The sequence below is a fragment of the Purpureocillium takamizusanense genome, chromosome 9 (assembly GCF_022605165.1).
Source record: "Purpureocillium takamizusanense chromosome 9, complete sequence".
NCBI lineage: Eukaryota > Fungi > Ascomycota > Sordariomycetes > Hypocreales > Ophiocordycipitaceae > Purpureocillium > Purpureocillium takamizusanense.
Window position 1 is genome coordinate 2,109,239 of NC_063076.1, and position 17,108 is coordinate 2,126,346.

General features: G+C 60.9%; 5 protein-coding genes across 5 annotated transcripts; 2 read left to right on the forward strand and 3 right to left on the reverse strand.

Annotated features, from left to right (window-relative positions):
- The first annotated feature begins 64 nt into the window (after positions 1-64).
- JDV02_009472 (Glucose-6-phosphate 1-epimerase) lies at positions 65-1,837 on the forward strand. The gene is made up of 3 exons (XM_047991137.1): positions 65-651; positions 747-1,061; positions 1,151-1,837. The coding sequence occupies exons 1-3, from the start codon at positions 394-396 to the stop codon at positions 1,529-1,531; spliced, it is 954 nt and encodes a 317-aa protein (XP_047847147.1). The 5' UTR covers positions 65-393; the 3' UTR covers positions 1,532-1,837.
- Positions 1,838-1,961: 124 nt separating this feature from the next.
- Positions 1,962-3,522, reverse strand: ARO8_2 (3-deoxy-7-phosphoheptulonate synthase; the record flags this gene model as incomplete). Its single annotated transcript, XM_047991138.1, has 2 exons — positions 1,962-2,949; positions 3,023-3,522. 2 exons carry the CDS (start codon positions 3,520-3,522, stop codon positions 1,962-1,964), a joined length of 1,488 nt encoding a protein of 495 aa, XP_047847148.1.
- A 1,154-nt stretch (positions 3,523-4,676) lies between these two features.
- On the forward strand, positions 4,677-5,117 carry JDV02_009474 (uncharacterized protein; the record flags this gene model as incomplete). The annotated part of the gene is made up of 1 exon (XM_047991139.1): positions 4,677-5,117. One exon carries the CDS (start codon positions 4,677-4,679, stop codon positions 5,115-5,117), a length of 441 nt encoding a protein of 146 aa, XP_047847149.1.
- Positions 5,118-5,581: 464 nt separating this feature from the next.
- Positions 5,582-9,527, reverse strand: JDV02_009475 (uncharacterized protein). The gene is made up of 2 exons (XM_047991140.1): positions 6,466-9,527; positions 5,582-6,409 (listed from the first exon to the last, which is right to left on the reverse strand). The coding sequence occupies exons 1-2, from the start codon at positions 9,423-9,425 to the stop codon at positions 5,830-5,832; spliced, it is 3,540 nt and encodes a 1,179-aa protein (XP_047847150.1). The 5' UTR covers positions 9,426-9,527; the 3' UTR covers positions 5,582-5,829.
- A 225-nt stretch (positions 9,528-9,752) lies between these two features.
- On the reverse strand, positions 9,753-13,398 carry JDV02_009476 (uncharacterized protein). The gene is made up of 4 exons (XM_047991141.1): positions 13,346-13,398; positions 11,627-13,279; positions 10,887-11,536; positions 9,753-10,831 (listed from the first exon to the last, which is right to left on the reverse strand). The coding sequence occupies exons 2-4, from the start codon at positions 12,182-12,184 to the stop codon at positions 10,240-10,242; spliced, it is 1,800 nt and encodes a 599-aa protein (XP_047847151.1). The 5' UTR covers positions 12,185-13,279; positions 13,346-13,398; the 3' UTR covers positions 9,753-10,239.
- Positions 13,399-17,108: the final 3,710 nt, after the last annotated feature.

Genomic DNA, 17,108 nt, shown 5'->3' on the forward strand with positions numbered 1-17,108 from the left:
TTCCACGGCGAGCTACCCCGCCAATCCCGTACGTACCTGCCTGCTGCTTCACACCTTCGGCAACCTCGCCTCCTCCACGAGACGGAACCTTTCGTTCCCCCCATCCCACTCTGTCCAAATCCGCCTCATTCTCCTCCATCCCGTTTTCTGTTCATCCATCGAGCATCGCAAGCCGCCGACCTCGCGCGCAACTCGCATCTGCTACGGCGAGCTTGAGCTCTGGCCTCTTTCTAGCGACCTGTCCGCCACTCACCCACCCCGCCCCTCTTCCTGTCGCGCGTCACCGCTCCGATTGTCCTTCTGTGGCTTGCGACGTGCACCCGCCCGACCGACCGCCTTTGCCTTCCGTCGAAACCGGGCCTCCTGCGCGACGCAACAAGACGACCAACCAAAATGGTGGACAGACCAAACAAGCCCTCGGCGCTCACCGCGACGCCGGGCCTTCCGCCCCAAGCCCAAGTCAACATCTCGCACGGTAACTCGCGCGTCACGGCCACGCTGCCCACCGGCGAGAGTGTCGAGGTGTTGCTGTTTGGTGCCACGGTGCTGAGCTGGAAGGACGCCTCTGGTGACGAGAAGCTGTGGCTCAGCGAGAACACCAAGCTTGACGGCACCAAGGGTGTTCGAGGAGGCATCCCGCTGGTCTTTCCCGTGCGTGCCCGATCATTCGGAGAGCCTGGCCCTGCGCAGTTACTTGCGACAGCTTGTTAGGCAAACCGCTAACATGGATTTGTCATTGCATCTAGGCCTTCGGCCCGCCGGACCCAGACCACGCACCGACGTCCGAGCTACCCCAGCACGGCTTCGCCCGCACCGCCCGATGGGAGTTTCTCGGCAAGTCCACGAGCGAGGGCTCCTCAAGCTCCAGCGTCAAGCTCGACTTTGGTCTTTCGCCTGAGAACCTGGACGAAGCCACGCGCACGCTGTGGCCTTATCAATTCGGCCTGCTGTACAGCGTGACGCTCGATCGTGAGAGCCTCAACACGACGCTTGTCATCAGCAACGACGGCGACGAGCCGTTCGAGATTCAAACTTTGCTCCATACGTACTTTAGGATCAATGTACGCACATAAAGGCTCTTACAATCTCGCGGAGATCGCAGAGCCCCCCTCCCCCGCCGTGTCGTCCCCGCGCTAACATGTGTCGCAAGGACATTAATTCGGTCGAGGTCAGCGGCCTCGAGAACTCTCCCTACACAGACAAGGTCGATGGCGCCAAGGCCAAGACAGAAGGCTCCGCAGCCGTCAGGTTCTCGGGCGAGACGGACCGCGTGTACACGCCGGCCAAGGGCCCCAAGCACCCCGTTGTCATCTCGGACGGCGGCCGCCCGCGGTTCCGCATAGTCCGCGACAACCTCGACCAGGTGGTGGTCTGGAACCCATGGACCGAAAAAGCCGCCGGCATGGGCGACTTTACACCCAAGGACGGGTTCCGCAACATGGCTTGCGTCGAGGCCGGCAGCGTCCAGGGGTGGCAGAAGCTGGACAAGGGCGATGCTTTCGAAGGCGCCCAGACCATCTTCCTCTCCTAGATGTAGTGGATCCAGATGACAAAAGAGTGTAACAAGTTTCTGTCTCGAGCGCTCGGCCCAATGTGACGCTGGGTGATGTTTGTCGCAAGAGCGCGGAGCCAACAGATCAGTAGTGGAATATTAGACGCTGATAAGCATACCACGGCGATTTGAGACGCAAATAAACAAGCCAGAATTGCCGCCAAGGGCTGTGATATTGCCAGTTTCTTTAGGAAGTTGGGCCCATGCTCTGTGATGTAGCTGCTTTTGTCCTCTTCCACTACATACTCGCCTCGTCTCAAGCGAGCTAAACCTTTTTGTCCCAGGATACGAACATATATATGTATATACAAAAAAAAAAGGGCGCCATGACCGTCCCAGATTCCCTCAATCCGGGAAGGCCACTGCTAAAGACCATCCTTTATTTTCACCCTCAATTCGCCTTCCTGTCCTAAGCGGAACCGTGCTTTTGTTCGCGGGAGAAATGGTCTGCGACGAGGAACGCCAGCTCGAGGGCCTGCTTCTCGTTCAGGCGGGGGTCGCAGAAGGACGTGTAATTGGTCGACAGGTCGTCCTCGTCCAGGCCCTCGCTGCCGCCCAGGCACTCGGTGACGGCATCGCCCGTGAGCTCCAGGTGGACGCCACCGAGGTAGCTACCTTGCTCCTTATGGATGCGCAGCGACTCCTGCAGCTCGCGGTAGATGTCATTGAAGCGCCGCGTCTTGATGCCCGAGGGCGTGGAGAGGGTGTTGCCGTGCATGGGGTCGCACTGCCAGACGACACAGCGGCGGTACTCGGAATCCTCCACGGCGCGGATGTGCTGGGGGAGCAGCTCGGCGACCTTGTTTGCGCCGTAGCGGGTGATGAGGGTGATTTTGCCCGGCTCGCAGCTGGGGTTGAGGGTACGCAGGAGGTCGAGCAAGTCGGAGGTGGGCGTCGTGGGGCCGACCTTGATGCCGATGGGATTAGCAATGCCACGGAAGAACTCGACATGGGCGTGGTCGAGCTGGCGCGTGCGGTCTCCTATCCAGATGAAGTGGGCCGAAGTGTCATAGTACTCCTGTTTAGCATCCGACGAGTCCTCGTCGGCATCGGCTGGCGGCGGCGGAGTCGGAGAGGGCGTTCTGCTGGTAGGCGGCGGGGCGCGACCCTTGAGGGGCTTCTCGAGCAACCTGGTCAAGGGCTGCTCGTACTCGAGCAAGAGGCCCTCGTGACTGGTGAAGAACTCGACGGTCTCGAGCTCGCCGGGACGGGCATTGATGACCTGGAGAAAGCGGAGGGTCTGCTGGATGCTGTGGGCGATGGCGGAGTACTTTTCCTTGAGGACAGGGTCCTTGACGTGGCCGAGGCCCCAGTCGAGGGGCCGGTGAAGGTCAGCGATGCCAGAGGCGATGGCGGCGCGGATGTAGTTGAGGGTGGCTCCGGAGTGATGGTAAGCCCTTTTTGTCTAGGGTCAGCGGCGGCAGGAAGGGAGAGGGAGAGGGAGGGGGAGGGGGAGGGGGGGCAACTCACTTGAGGAGTCGGTTGGGGTCAATGTCGCGCTCGTCGACGTGGTAGCCGTTGAGAATGTCGCCGCGGAAGCTGGGAATCTCGCGGCCGTCGACGATCTCAGTCGGGCTGGAGCGCGGCTTGGCGTACTGGCCGGCCATGCGGCCGATGCGAACGACGCGCTTGTTGGTGCCCCAGATGAGGACGACGCTCATCTGCAGCAGCAGCTTGATCTTGGACTCGATGGCGTCCTGCTGGCAGTAGTCGAAGAGCTCGGCGCAGTCGCCGCCCTGGAGCAGGAAGGCCTTGCCGTGGGCGACATCGCGCAGGTGGGCCTTGAGGGCGAGGATCTCGTTGGGGTGGACGAGGGGCGGCAGGCGAGAGAGCTCTCCGACGGCGCTGGCGAGCTTCTCGTGGTCGGGGTAGGCGGGGGACTGCTTGATGGGCTTGGAGCGCCAGGATGCGGGGCTCCAGCTCGGTGACGGTGACGCCGACGACGACGATTGCTGCTGTTGCGACGCCATGATGTGTGTTTTGGTGTGTATCCTTGCCGTCCGTCTCGAGGGAGGTAGAGACGGCGGAGAGAGGGAGAGAGAGAGAGAGAGAGAGAGAGAGAGAGAGAGAGAGAGAGAGAGAGAGAGAGAGAGAGAGAGAGAGAGAGAGAGAGAGAGAGAGAGATGGCGAGGTGAAGTATGTGCGTGCGAATGCCGGCGGCTCAGCACTCGATTTGGCTGAATGGTAGGGATGGAGGGGGATGAGAATGCATGCACCTGCTTCCAAGGTGTGTCGTGGTCGGTGAGTACCCAAAGCTACGGCACCGTAGTTATTGTATGATAATAATGAGAATGAATGAAGTGAGAGAAGATGGCCGTGAGTCACGAAACTTTTCTGTGGCTCCTGCCGAGTTCAGCCCAGCGCACCACCAACCAAGTGCCGTGTGCCGGGGGCGACGAAATTGCCGTCGACACTCTCCTGCAAGTAATTGGTGATAGCCAAAGACTGCTTTTTGTCTGCCGGCCGGCAGAGCATCGCAGTGAGTGCTCGCTCTTCCACTTTTTCCTTTGAGCCAAGCAAGGTCAACAACAAATCAAGGACAGGATCTAGGTAGGTAGTTACCCCATTGCCGATTCGCGGGTACATGATGTACTGTATTGTTGGACACGAGTCCCATCTTATTTATTTATTCATCGCCTCTCGTCGACGGCGACATGGGCCGCCCAGGCTCAGGCTCTACCTAACCCACCCAACCAAGGTGCTGCTGCCGTGCACAATCACTACGCTTGTCTGTGCTGCAACCATTCGTGGAAGGGGCAATCTGTCTTGGCAGGTTAGCAAGCTACCAAGGTTAGTAGGTACTTACTTGGTAGGTCTAGTAGACAATGCAATGGGAATTTGAGCGCGATTGCAGTGCAGAGTAGAGCAGCAATAGAAAATACCGTTTGTCCATCCGTCTATCCAGAAAGCGCGCGCGAGCCCCGCCACGGCAGCCCCGCGCAACAGAGCTGCCATGTCCGCCATTTCTTCCTAATAACTCTCTCTCTCTCCATTCTCCACGCACGACGCACGCAGATAGGCACACCTTGCGCTCCCCTCGCCACCCGCGCGCACACACACACGCACGCACGCACTCCTAGCGGCGGCGGCAGCAGCAGCAGCAGCAGCAGCAGCAGCAGCAAACATGGCCGACAAGCAACCCCCCACCGTCGTCGAGGGCGCCACCACCGGCGACGTCGAGGACGAGCTCCCCTCTGCCACCGCCAAGTCGGCCGAAGACCGCAAGGCCGCCTCGGCCCTCGCCAGCCTCGACGCCAACAGCAGCAGCAGCGCCAACGACGACGCCTCGGCCAGAAACGTCGACCATGATGCCGTCAGCAAGGCCATCAAGAGCCTCAGCGGCGGCGGTGCCAGCGGCGGTTCCTCCCTGAAGAAGTCCTCGACCGCCGGCGCCAGCACCGCCTCCTCGTCCTCCGCCGTCCCCGCAAGGGCCGTCAAGGTCGATGCCGCCGATGTCGCCCTCGTCGTTGACCAGCTCGAATTGACCAAGCCCAAGGCCACCGAGCTGCTCAAGGCCCACGATGGGGACGCTGTAAAGGCAATGTCTGCGTTTGTCGCGTCGTAAAAAAAAAAGCCCCCCGGCCACGAGAGACTCGCCTTCCCGGATCCGCCGACCGAGCCTCTGCCGTCAACGTGCTCGCCGACGACTCACTGCAGCAATGCCCCGCATCCCGCCGGCGCTCTTGGCGTGTGGCAAGCGCGTGCGCGCTCGCGCATGATTCTTGAGGCCCGTCAGGCCTAGCTGAGCGGGAAATGGGAAGAGAAGCAGAGACCAACCGCCACGGACATATATGCCACATTTGCTTTGGTCATGGGGAGTTGCGGTCATCAGCGGTACGACTGACTGCCAGCCTCCAGCACGGTCCCATCTCGGAGTCCTGCATCTCTTCTCGCACATCAAAATCCAGACACGGTGGCGAAATGTTGGGAGATGTGCCCAACTAGGAGTCCATGATGGAGGAACAAGCAACTATAGAGGGGCTCGCCCGAAAGCACAATCATGCCACTGAGACTTTGAGTCATGACGATCAACCATGTTCATCTCGCCATCAATTTATGTGCGGAGGGAGAAAGTACTCAAATAGACAAACTCTACAATCCTCAGCCCCAACGCCGCGAAGTGCATGAATCCAGCCAGTACCAATACCAATTATCCACACAAACCGTCTTCTGAGTGAGAGCGCGCCCATGGCATGGCAATCCAGTCCCAGGAAAACCCCTAGAATCAACATAGAGAGCACGAGGGTCCGCCTTCCCACAACCTCATGGTCGCCGACCTATTCCCACGTCTTGGAAAGCGGACTGCCAATCTTGGGAGCAAACTGCAGGCTCTTGCGCCTGGCGGCCATGAGCCTCTGCAGCACGTTCTCGTCCTTGTCTCTGCTGAGAATCCCCGCGCCCATCTCGCGATACGGGTTCGCCTTTGGCGGACACGTGCGCGTCAGATGGGCCTGTCTCGTTGGCGACGGCTCCTCCGCTTCGTCATCGCTGTCGTCGCCCTGCGGCGTCTCTGGCAGCTCTGCGGCGTACCGGGCGACGGCCTCTGGTGCTGGCGTCTTCGGCACCGGCGTCAACAGGACACACGACCACTCGAGGTCGTCGTCGTCGTCATCGTGGTCGCGGTCCTCCTGCCCATCCTGGTCTGACGGGGAGTGCATCCACAAGGAGCTGTCGCGTCGGTTCTTGGGTGTGTTGGGCGGGTGCGACGTCCTCGACGAACCGCCCACGATGGTGCCGTTGAGGTTTGCCAGCGCCTTTGGCTCCATGCTCTTGCGGCGGCGGGCACCACCGCGAGGAATGTGACTCGTGTCGATGCAATACGGCGCCTCGTCGAGCCACCTATTCTCGCGCTCACAACTGGTCACGGTGTTAGCAGGGCATGACCGCCTAGAACCGCCTGTGCAATGACTCACTCGAGAACCCAGCTCACTCCGACGCAGTGCACGATCCCGTTAGACTCGCGGACCTTCTCGAGCGTGCGCTTGCCCCCGTCCTTGTAGACGACGTGCGTGATTCCAACCCTGGCTGACGAGCAAGACTCGCCGCTGGGGTTCCAGTGCCACGACTTGATGCACCGGGCACCCATCTGGCTCAGAAGCTCGACGAATATGCCGCTTGCATCAGCGCCCTCGGTCGTATGTACGTCGACGAAGACGACGGCACCTCGGAGGAGGGCCGGGTCCAGGTCCCGCCGCGGAGTGCGAGCCGGCGTGCCGATACTCGACCACATGTCCGCCTTGGACGGGCTCGCTGCTGCCACTGAAGTCCGCCGCCTCTCCTTGGTCGGCGAATACGAGATGACGGTCGCGCTGCGAGGCAGGGCGGCAGGCCGCCTAGAACTAGCGCGTGAGGCGCTCATACTGCGCTGCTTCAGCGGGCTTGGGGTGGAGTTGTCCGCAGGCTTCAGGGGCACCTTGGTGGTGGTGAAAAAGGCCCTGTGCTGCGGGGGCCGCATGGGAGTGACGGGACCTGCAGGGGCATTGCTCTCAAGGGCCGGGTCGACAGGCACCTCGTTTTCGTCTCCATACTCTTGACTCGCCTCGGACACGCTGTCGTCGAATGAACCGCCGTTGACGGCTTGCTCAACGCGGTCCGGCTCCAAAACTGACAAATCGTTCGCCTCCTGAGCGAGAGCGGCGTCTTCCTCCGTGATCATGATGTTGTCCATGCAAAGCTCCTCAGACTCACCGTCATCGAGACTCTTATTCGCAGTCGTGGGCGGTACTACAGCCTGTGCTTCGCCGACATGAGCCGCCATTTCGTCTTCGAAAAACGTACTCTTGACAGAAGGCTCTGGTTCTCCCGTGACACTCGCAGCCGTCTCCTGATGTCCGTCAAGATCCTCGTAGACGTCCGCCGACGCTACGTCCGCGATCTGGTCTGCCTTGATGGGACTGGCCGCGGACCAGGAGCCGAACTGTTCAGCCAGGGAGGTGAGGCCCATGGTGGACCTGCGGGAGTCCCGGGAACCCTTCGCTGACCTGGACGGCGTGGGGAGATGGTCCTTGATCGACACAGTTGTCTCACCCTCCGAGTCCGACTCGAAATTGATGTCGTAGCATGGATCCTGGTCTTTCTGGCGCAACTGATACTTGGCGCTCGTAGCCTTGTCCGATGCGAGTGGCTCCTGAGCTTCTCCCCTTTCGTCGTCTCCCTCCGGGGTCTGCTGTCCTTCCGCTTCCTCTTCGCGCCGCTGCGGAAGCTCCATTGAGTCTTCCATGCCTGCGGCGATTTCATCCAAAGCCATGGGGTCGTCAACTCGCTTCGCCGTGAGATGTTCGAAAGCCCATAGCATGTCCTTGTCGCGTGACAGGGGCCTGGCGGGCTCAGCCACTTCGGCAACGAAGTCGATTTGATCAACTTCGTCCTCATCGTCGCGGTTGTCGACTTCCTCGTCCAAACTCGGGTCTGCGTGACGAGGAACCACGGCGGAGAGGCGGCCGGAAAACATCACGTTGGCATGTCCAGCATGGTCGGCTTCGCAGTCGTCGCCTTCCAGCTCTTCGTGACATTCATCTTCGTCTAACAGCTTCTCCGAGGGACGGCGTCTGGTGGCGGGCGTTGGGGTCGCCATGACAATAGGCTGCATCTTTGGCGAATCCAGCAGCGCGGCATCCTCCTGCGACCGCGTGTCTGTTGGTGGCCTGAAGCCAGGCAGCGCGCGTTTGGCGGGTGACTGAAACATGGTCTTCTTGATGGCTGATTGCGGCTGATGACCCGTCACCGTGGTCGCAGGTGGCAGAGTGAGGCCCTTTATAGGCGACTGCGGCCTCTTGGCAGCAGAGCGCAGTAGTGATGACTTGAATGAGGGTGTCTGGCCTGGGTGCCCGGCTCCAAGATTTGTAGATTTCAGCGCAGATCCATGGAGAGTGGCGGTCCCTATCCTCTTGGCGGGGGACTTGAGAGAGTCCTTGAATGGTGACGAAGGTGGCCGTCGTGGTGGTGATGCGCCCAGAGCCGAGGCGTTGAGCGTCACCGTACTGCCTTGGACTTCCGCATCGGGGCCATCACCGGAGGGCTCTGGCCCCTTGATGTGCACAGTAGCCGTGGTGGTTTTTGGCTTCATGGGGCTCTTCGTAAGGTGCCTGACAGGCGTACGCACCTTGTCCGTGGCAAGCTCATCTTCTGAGCTGTCGTCGTCCCTGGACATGGGCATCTGTGTCACCTTTTTCGGGCTAAGAGGCTTCTTCTGAGAAACATCAGAGGCCGTCGTTGCAGCAGCGGCCCGCGTGGTACGGGCAGCGGTAGCTCCTCCTCGGCGCGCGGGCCTGCCGCGCATGCCGCCCGTGGTTGGCTCTCTGGCTTTTGCCACCTCGGGCTCCATGTTTTCCTTGTCTGGCTCTTCGAACTTGACCGTCTTCTTCACGGTTGGCTTGGTGGCTGTAGGGGCGCGGACGCGGGTCGTCTTCTTTGCCGGCTCTGCTGCGGGGGCAGGTGCGGCGTCGCCGCTTTGAGCGGCGGGTGTCTTCCTGGGGCGGCCACGAGGTCTCGGCGCGGTGGCAACAACAGCGGTAGCAGTGCTGGCCTGATCTCGGTCGGACGTTTCGGTGGATGGCTTCTTGGGTGGCCTTCCGCGCGCTGCCCGGACAGGCGCCGGTGCAGAAGCGTCATCCGCAGCGGCATTGGCCTCGGGGCCTTTGCGAGGCCGCCCCCGAACGGCTCGCCGCGTGACAGTCTCGTCATGGTCGGCATCATCGTCATGCTCGTCGGCCCTCGTCTTGCGCTTGGCAGTGGTGCTTTTCGTGCTCGCTGTTGCGGTCCCTGCCGTCTTTGCTTTGGCGGCGGCTGTGACAATCTTGGTCGTCTTGGCCGTCGACTCGCAGGCCTTGGCCGCAGCGCGAGCGCGCGTCATTCGCTTGGGCGGCGACTCCATTGGAATCACAAAATGCGGTTAGTAAGGCGGGCGTGCAGTGCTGGTGCGATGTTCACATCGTGGTCTGTCGCGCGTGAAGGTTGACGAGCCAAAACGGGGGAGTTGCCCCCTGGTGGTGGATGACCGGGGCGCCTTTGTTTTGTTGTGGTTGGGCGGCCGCGTCGGAGTGTTGCTGGGCAACCACCTCGACTCCACTCATCAACGTGCCCGCCGTGGACAACACCGCCACTTAGTAGTTACAGCCCGAGCACCTAAACTCACACAGTCTAGTTACGTCCTGTCCTGGCTTTGGCCTTTTGGCCAGGACCATCGTCGACTTTCGCCGATCGGCAAATCGCGCGGCGGGGGACTGCGATCGTGGTCTCTTTACTTTTTGAGGTAGAGCCTATGTACTTAGATGCCTCCCTCACCAAGAGAGACGCATTCGTACTCGTCGACACCCGACTCAGACTCTGAAGCATCGGCATCGCCGCCCGGTTTCCGGCTTTATAGCTCTAAAGCAAGACACAGGAAATCGTCTCAGCATCCATTCGTTCGCGACCGAGTCTATCCTAGTCGCTTCACGTAAATCAAAAATGCCATGTACAGCTCGATCATGTACTCGTCCCACAAGCCGCCATTGTATCAAACCGAACCTAAGTAGAGCTCCCGGGGCCGTGACGGTCCAGGTAGTCAAATATGAAACGAAGAATCGAACAACCATACGTCGTACACTTGGTAGTGACTTTTGGACATCTTGCGCACAACGGCTACGCGACCAGCCCGAGTCGAGAGAAGGAAAAAAAAAAAAGGGCACCAGGCGCGTGTCACCGCGCTACCTGAAAGAGGTCCGAAAAGGTCCGTCGACCTTGACGTCCTTGATGCCGTCGGGCATTAGCCGCAGCCACTCATTCCAACTGTCGACGTCGACGTTATCGTCGTGAAGCTTGATGGAGAGGTGGAGCTGCGGGCTGTTCTCGTACGAAAAACTGTTCCTGAGCGGGCTGCTCTGATAAACCGGACATAGAAATATTGACGGCAGTCGTGAGTTGCCCGACATCATGGTGTGTAACGGGGCCGGGAAGCTCGTCAACATCTCCTTTTCAGGGTTTCTGTCTTGGATCAACTTTGGATAGGCCGCGAGAAGAATAGAGTGGAGTTCTGCGGCAGACAGCGGTGTCGATCGAGTCGCTCGAGTTCGGAGTTGGTCGACGAGGGCCCGCGTGAAGACGCACCGTCCGAGCGCCGTCACGTGTTCCTCTGAGACGGATGCGGCAATGAGTTCCAAAACCCCCTTTTGTCGGACCATTCTCGAGGATGGGTAGTAGGCGGCGTCCATTATGATGAGCGTGTCGGAGCAAGCCTCCTCCAGTATTTGCTGAATACCGTTCCACCGGATGGTGGAGGCCCTGACACCATCTCTGGAGCTGCTGCAAGTTAGGCGCGTTGCCGCCGAGAAGGGAGAGTCGTGGGGTGGCCAACCTGGCTAGAATCATCTCTCTGTTGCCATCGAGGTACGTATGCCCCGCATAATAGACAATCTTCAAAACGTCGCGCTGGTCGCGATCCTCAGCGAATTCGTTGAGCTGTCGCGACAGCCATCTCCATGAGCTCTTGCAGCCGTCGGAGGAGGATGGTATGGTCTGGATCTGAAACGTATAATGGTAGTATTTGTCGAGGACATCAGCCAATTCTTTGACCGCGCCTTGGACGGTGGTCGCGTCATCGTCATCTTGCCAGAAGAGCAAGAGAGCCTGGACGGCGTTGTAGCGGCCGCGGTTGGACGTGGAGAGCATGCGAGGCACATTGCCCTGCAACTCGTTCTTGAGGCTCTCAATGCCCGGAAGCGAAAGAGACTTTTCCAGGCGAGGGCCGGAAGGCAGCGGCGTGCGGATCCGCGACTCACTCAAGGGGGGTCTGCCGGGCTGATGATGAGATTGTGTGCCAGAGTCCACCTCCATATCTTGAGGGTCGCCGGCGTAGACCACCTGGGAAGCACCCAGCGAGGCAGTGGGACTCAGAGCACGGCCGGGAGCAAAAGAAGGGGCGATGTCCTGGATGCTGGGGCTGTGAGACCTGTGGAACTTGCTGACAAGATCCTCCCACGTCAAGTTGTGGTGGCTGGGATGGCACTAGACGCAGGCAACGAGCCGCGGCAAGCCGTGTCAGCGCACGCGCATGAGTCAGGAATCGGTCTGGTTGGGCGGGCTTGCAAGACTTACGGCAACTCTCCGGCGACGACAGTCGGCGCATGCGCCCAGCTTTCGTATCAAGGCAGCCCGCTCCCTGGACTGTTGGGATAGGGGCCCGGTGCGTCTCCTGCTGGTGCGGCGCGTGTTAGAGACGTCGGCCCCATCCTTGACGGAGAAAATGGACTGGTGCAAGCTGGGGGAGGTGTCGGCACTGTACGATGTGTTGTTGGTCTCCGTGGAGGCCATGGTGGCCGTGGTGGCCTGGGTCGAGATGGACGAGGTAGTGTCCTTGCGCGGCGGGGGGGAGCCGGGATGCGGCAGGTGCATGGTTGAATTGGCGGGAGAAAAGATGGGTAGCCGCGAGGGCGTATCATCTGGCCTGGGCATGGAAGTGGGCGAGACGGCTGGAGACAGGGACGAGGCGAGTCCGGAGGTGGTCTGTTGCTGCGAGCGGGCGTGTCCCGGGGCGGGAGAAGCAGCCGGAGCCGGGACCGGAGCCGAGGCGTCGCTAGGATGATGAAGCGCCTCTTGATGAGCCGGCGGGGCCGAGTTGAGGGCAGCCTCGGCCAGGCTGTGGACGGGATCCATGACCGCGCGAGGTGAGGTTCGAAGTGGAAGAAGGCGCAAATCGGGGGGGGAGCGGAAGGGGAGAGACGTTGGCCGACGACGGGGGGGTCAGGAGCGCATCATCGGCGGGGAGGCAAAAGGAGCGCGGGTAGGATGGCGATCAAAGGCACAACTATCAGCGCAGCGACTGCGACAGGCGCGACAAGCGCGACAGACGGGTCAGCTGCAGGCGCAGGCAGGCCGCTCCGCAGCTGTGCCGATGGTCGGGCGACGGCGGTGGCACGGGGACGATGGGGGGACAGAGCCCCAAAGTTGCGGGCGCCCGCAAGACAAGAAGACACCGAGATGGACGAGGAGGCGGCTTGTGTCGCCGGGCGCACTGCTGCAGCGCTGGAGGGGGGATTGCTGGAGGCTGGAGGCTGCAGGCTGGAGCAAGCGCGCGCTCGCGACCGGGACGGCGCAAAAAGTGTCGGGTGGGTGGGTTACCGTCAGTTGCTCAGTCGGTCAACGGGGAAAGCGAGCGAGAAACGCGGGGTGGAGGAAACCGAGGAGCGGAGGCCAGGCCCGGCTACCGCAGGGAATGCGGCTCTCGCGACCGAGGATATACCTTTGTATGTGCGGAGGCGTGCTGGTGCTGTACTACTAAGGTAGGTAACGTATGTATCGCGCGTGGGTTCTGGCGGCTGCCGCGTGATGTAGTCGTGATGGTGCCTCTGGTGGGCCAGGCGCGCGCGCGAAAAGACAAAACAGGCGGGCGAGAAAGAGAGGGTGAGGGCCGAGATGATGCGCACCGTCCGGCAGGAGAGGGGAGATGGAGGAGGAGAGCCGAGGGCGGGAAGGAAAAAAAAGGCAGGCGGCGGGAGGCCAGGTGTGGGCGAGCGAGCGAGGTGGGTGATGTGGGCGAGGTGTGCGATATATTTGGGGTCGCCCAAGCCCGAGTGAGTGCGTGCGGCTCCGCGGTTGGGGATGGAACCGAACCACTAACGAACTCACCGGGCAGCTGCTTGTCGACACCAGAAGAGAGCCTAGGGAGGGGTTCTCTGCCCGAGCTGGCACGAGGGAACCTACCAAACTTTGTGATGGACGGCGGCGGGTGGGTGAGCAAAGGCCTTTTCGCTGTACAAGCAGCGAGTAAATAAGTATACCATTTGCGTGGAAGAATGGCAAGGTAAGGTAACAAACAGTAAAGAAGGTGGAAACCCTTCCTTCTATGCCGAGAGACAGACAGACAGCACCTCCACCTACTAGGCGTAATGTAGCAGTTACCGGCGCCCTATTACCGCAATGCAGCACTGCACAGCACGCAAGGCACTGTACCTTGGTACCTCGAGTTGGTAGTCATGTCTTGGGCTGTATCGACTTGCATGCACACTACGGGAAAGTGCCTTGCCGTACAGGTCCCGTCGAGCCTGCATCGACGGCACCCGGTCAGGCCAGTAACCAGCAAATAAGAGGCGTGGCCCAGCCGGATCTGCCCTGCCCTGCCTTGCCCCAGCTGCTGCACCTGCTCAAGATGGTGCCGCCGATTGAACGGGAAGCGACGGGAGAGGCAGGCAGCGGCCAAGCACGCAGGCAGGAACGGGAGCCAAGGCGGGCGACTCGAGGAAGGTCCTTCCTTCCGTGACCTAGGTAGTGCCATAGTTACCGAATCGCTTAGTACTTGAGGTATACTGTACTTCGTACCTTGCCAGCATGTTGTACCTTACGTAAATGCTACGACAAATGGAAGGGGCAAGCAAGACGCAATACACGACAAAACTCGCTCCTAGGTTCCTATCGCTACCTCCCGACAACACGGCGCGGCGGCAAATGTTAGGTCCGGGAGCTACCTAGGGTACGGTAGGTGGTAGGTAGGGAAAGGTACTTGCTTGGGTTTGTGGGGAGGGGCGAGGGGACCGTCGCGTCGCCGGGCCGCGGGCCACCTTCGCCCATCCAGCTTGGCCGCCCTCGCTGCGGCCCCGAATAGCAGGTGAAAGTCGCACACTTGCCGACCAAGGGCCGCCGCACCCGCACTCGCCGGCACGTCCTCCCCGCGGCACGATGCAGAGGCCGAGTGAGGCCGCCCTGCTATCAGTCATCGCCTTATTACCTGAGGGAAGGGAACTGTCTTACCAGGTATACTACCAAGCAAGCTACATGAGTGCCATTTCCTACCTAGGTACCCTTTCCAATGAAAGCCCCAGTGAACCCTCCCGTCATTGAGGTACGTCGAAGCAAGGCAAGGTACTCCAGGTACCTGCGTGCGTAGGGCTGCTCTACCCGCCCAGTACGAAGCATTACTAGGTAGTACTGTACTAGAGGTAGGTAAATGGTACAGCATGCACGAAGTACCGCACGATATCATCACAACAAATCGGAGGCGCGTTGACAGGGCCAATTCTCCCTCAACCTCGACATCGAGCCACATCTCGCAACGCCAGACGGACTGACATGACAGCCCATGGCGCGGGTCGACGCAGACGGAACACGGGCGCGTGCACCCCGATTTCGCGCCTCCCTCCCCTTCTCGCAGCCGTCGGCCCCGTCCCCGGCACAAACTGGAGGGCGCCACCCACGTTTGCCCGGACCACGGACGACCCCGCCAAGCGACCCGCGTGGACATGTGGAGGGGCAGGACAGGGAATGAAGAGGGGGCGGGCAGCCCCTTGTTCTGGCGAGACGTAGCTGGTACTTTGGAACGGCCAACGCAGGATCTTGGGGGGGGGGGGTAGCCGAGGACGAGGCCGGCCAGTCACGCGAACCAAGGGCTGCGGTCATGATCGCCTGTCTTCATCAATCAAGCCATGACGGAATCCGGGACTGGGCAGAGAGCGAAAGAGGCCTCTCGATTTTCGTTGCGGACGCATCGTGGGGCAGCCTCGGCGCCAGACGACGGTGGTGTGCCCCAGCGTCAACGTGCTGACCGAGGAGAAGGTCAAGTACAGAGTACAGGGGACACAGCGAGGTGAGTAACATGGGTCATCGGGGAAACGTGGGGGGGGGGGCGTCGCGCATCGAGACACGCCAGTTCCGAGGTGGCCCTGCACGACGAGAACGGCCACAACAGGCACGGTCGCCGCCGGCGCAGCCACATGCGCATCACCTTCACAAGCAACCTTGGTGACGGGCAGTGGAGAGCCCTTATGCAGACAGACAGACGAGAACGGGGACCTGGGCTTGACGCAGCACTCGCATGTCCATGCTTATCGCTCCGCACTTGGGCATTTCGTTGATGCGCTGCTGGCCAACAGAGGATCCGCCGACGCGGCGAAAAGGGGGGACGCACCATGGTAGCAAGCCTACAATTTACTTACCTAGAGACACAGCGCAGCACAGCACAGCCCCTGTTGCCTGGGAAGAGAGAGCGACAATCCGCGTTCGGCCCTGTTCCAGAGGCCTACCCGGCTGCCGATTGGAGGTTTGACGCCCTCACTCTCGACCGGCGGGCCTTTCCATGGTCGGGGGACGCAACGGCGAGGAATAAGTCAGTCGGCGTCGGTTCCGGGGCAGACAGAGTCAGACACGTGCAAACACGATGGACAGCAAGACCGACGGAGCAGACGGCGGCCAAGACACGGACGGACCCCGGCGGCTCGGGACCCAGAGGTCGGAACCACCAGGGCGGCCAGCTTTCGATTGGCTTCACTCACCAGCTGCTGGGGGGGGGGGGGGGCGCAGCTTGCAATATGGGCGGAGAAGAAGAGAGGGGGGGGGGGGGGGCCGCCGCGACCCGTCGTCCTGATGAATTTCACCCATCCACCCACCCACCAGGAGTCCTCATGCTTCTTGTTGACCAAGAAGGCCAGCCAGGTCCCCCCGCACGTCATCACACATTAGGTCCCGCCCCCGTCCAGTCCACTCCAGCCAGGGGCCACGATGCGGGCTTCTCGTCGTGCCGGCTTGGCGGGAACGGCCGGTCTCAGTCGCATGGCCGCCGTCTTGTGCCCAGAGCTCTCCATCTACTACTAGCATGTACAGTAAGTACTGTACAGCACGCACGCAGCACTACGAGGATCTTTGTCAGAATGCAACGGGCCGACGGTCAGGCTGCAGCTGGGGACGGGGCAGGGCGTGCAGCGAAGCGCGCCAACCAAGGTCGTTGCGCCATCGGAAGCCACCAGAGACGCAGGATAATTCCAAAGCGGAACGGGTGAAAAGCCTCACCGGAGCAGTCCTCCCAACTGCCCCAGCCACAGGGGGGCCACCACCTCCGCCGTCGGCATGCTGTGCCTGGGGCTTGTCTGTCTCTCGGGCATGTCCACTCGCTGCACGCCATGCCATGCATACCGCAAGCTGGCGAGTGCGTGCGGTGCATTAGGGCAGGTGAGTGACCACTCCGAATGCCCAAGAAAGAGCAATGCAATGGGTCACAAACGGCGCAGGTACATGAGGTAGTATGAACAACAGAGAACGGTGGGGGACGGGGAGCGCTGGCGACATTGCCGACCCCCCTCCCCCCGGCCTCGAACAGCGCTCGCAGATGCAGCAGCAAAGCAGCAGCACGACAAGCACCTGATACATACGTACACACTGTATTATGAGATGCTTGGAGGCCGCCAGACCGATCTGGTTCCGATCCAATGGCATTCCTTGCCTTGACGTGGCACGACCGAGGAGGGCGGACGCGGGCGGTTGACGCCGAGGGCCTCGTCCTCGACATTACGAGATGCACACGATGCATGTCCCGCGAGGCCTGACGTGTTTGGTAGATCAAGGGACGGAACCTCGCGTCCCTGGCACACCGACAGCGTCGGTCTCTATCAGCGGTGGCAGCAATGTTCCTTGGCCTGGATCCGATACGTACGTGCGTATTTCGTACTTGACGCGGCATCGACAGAGCTAACCTTTGTAGACAGTCACCGCGTTGTCTCGACTCTGCTTGTCAAAGTTGAACGCTGCGCCGCTTCCCCACGTATAACAGAAGAAGCTGGTCCGCCCAGCTCATGCCCGAGATGCATACGAATAT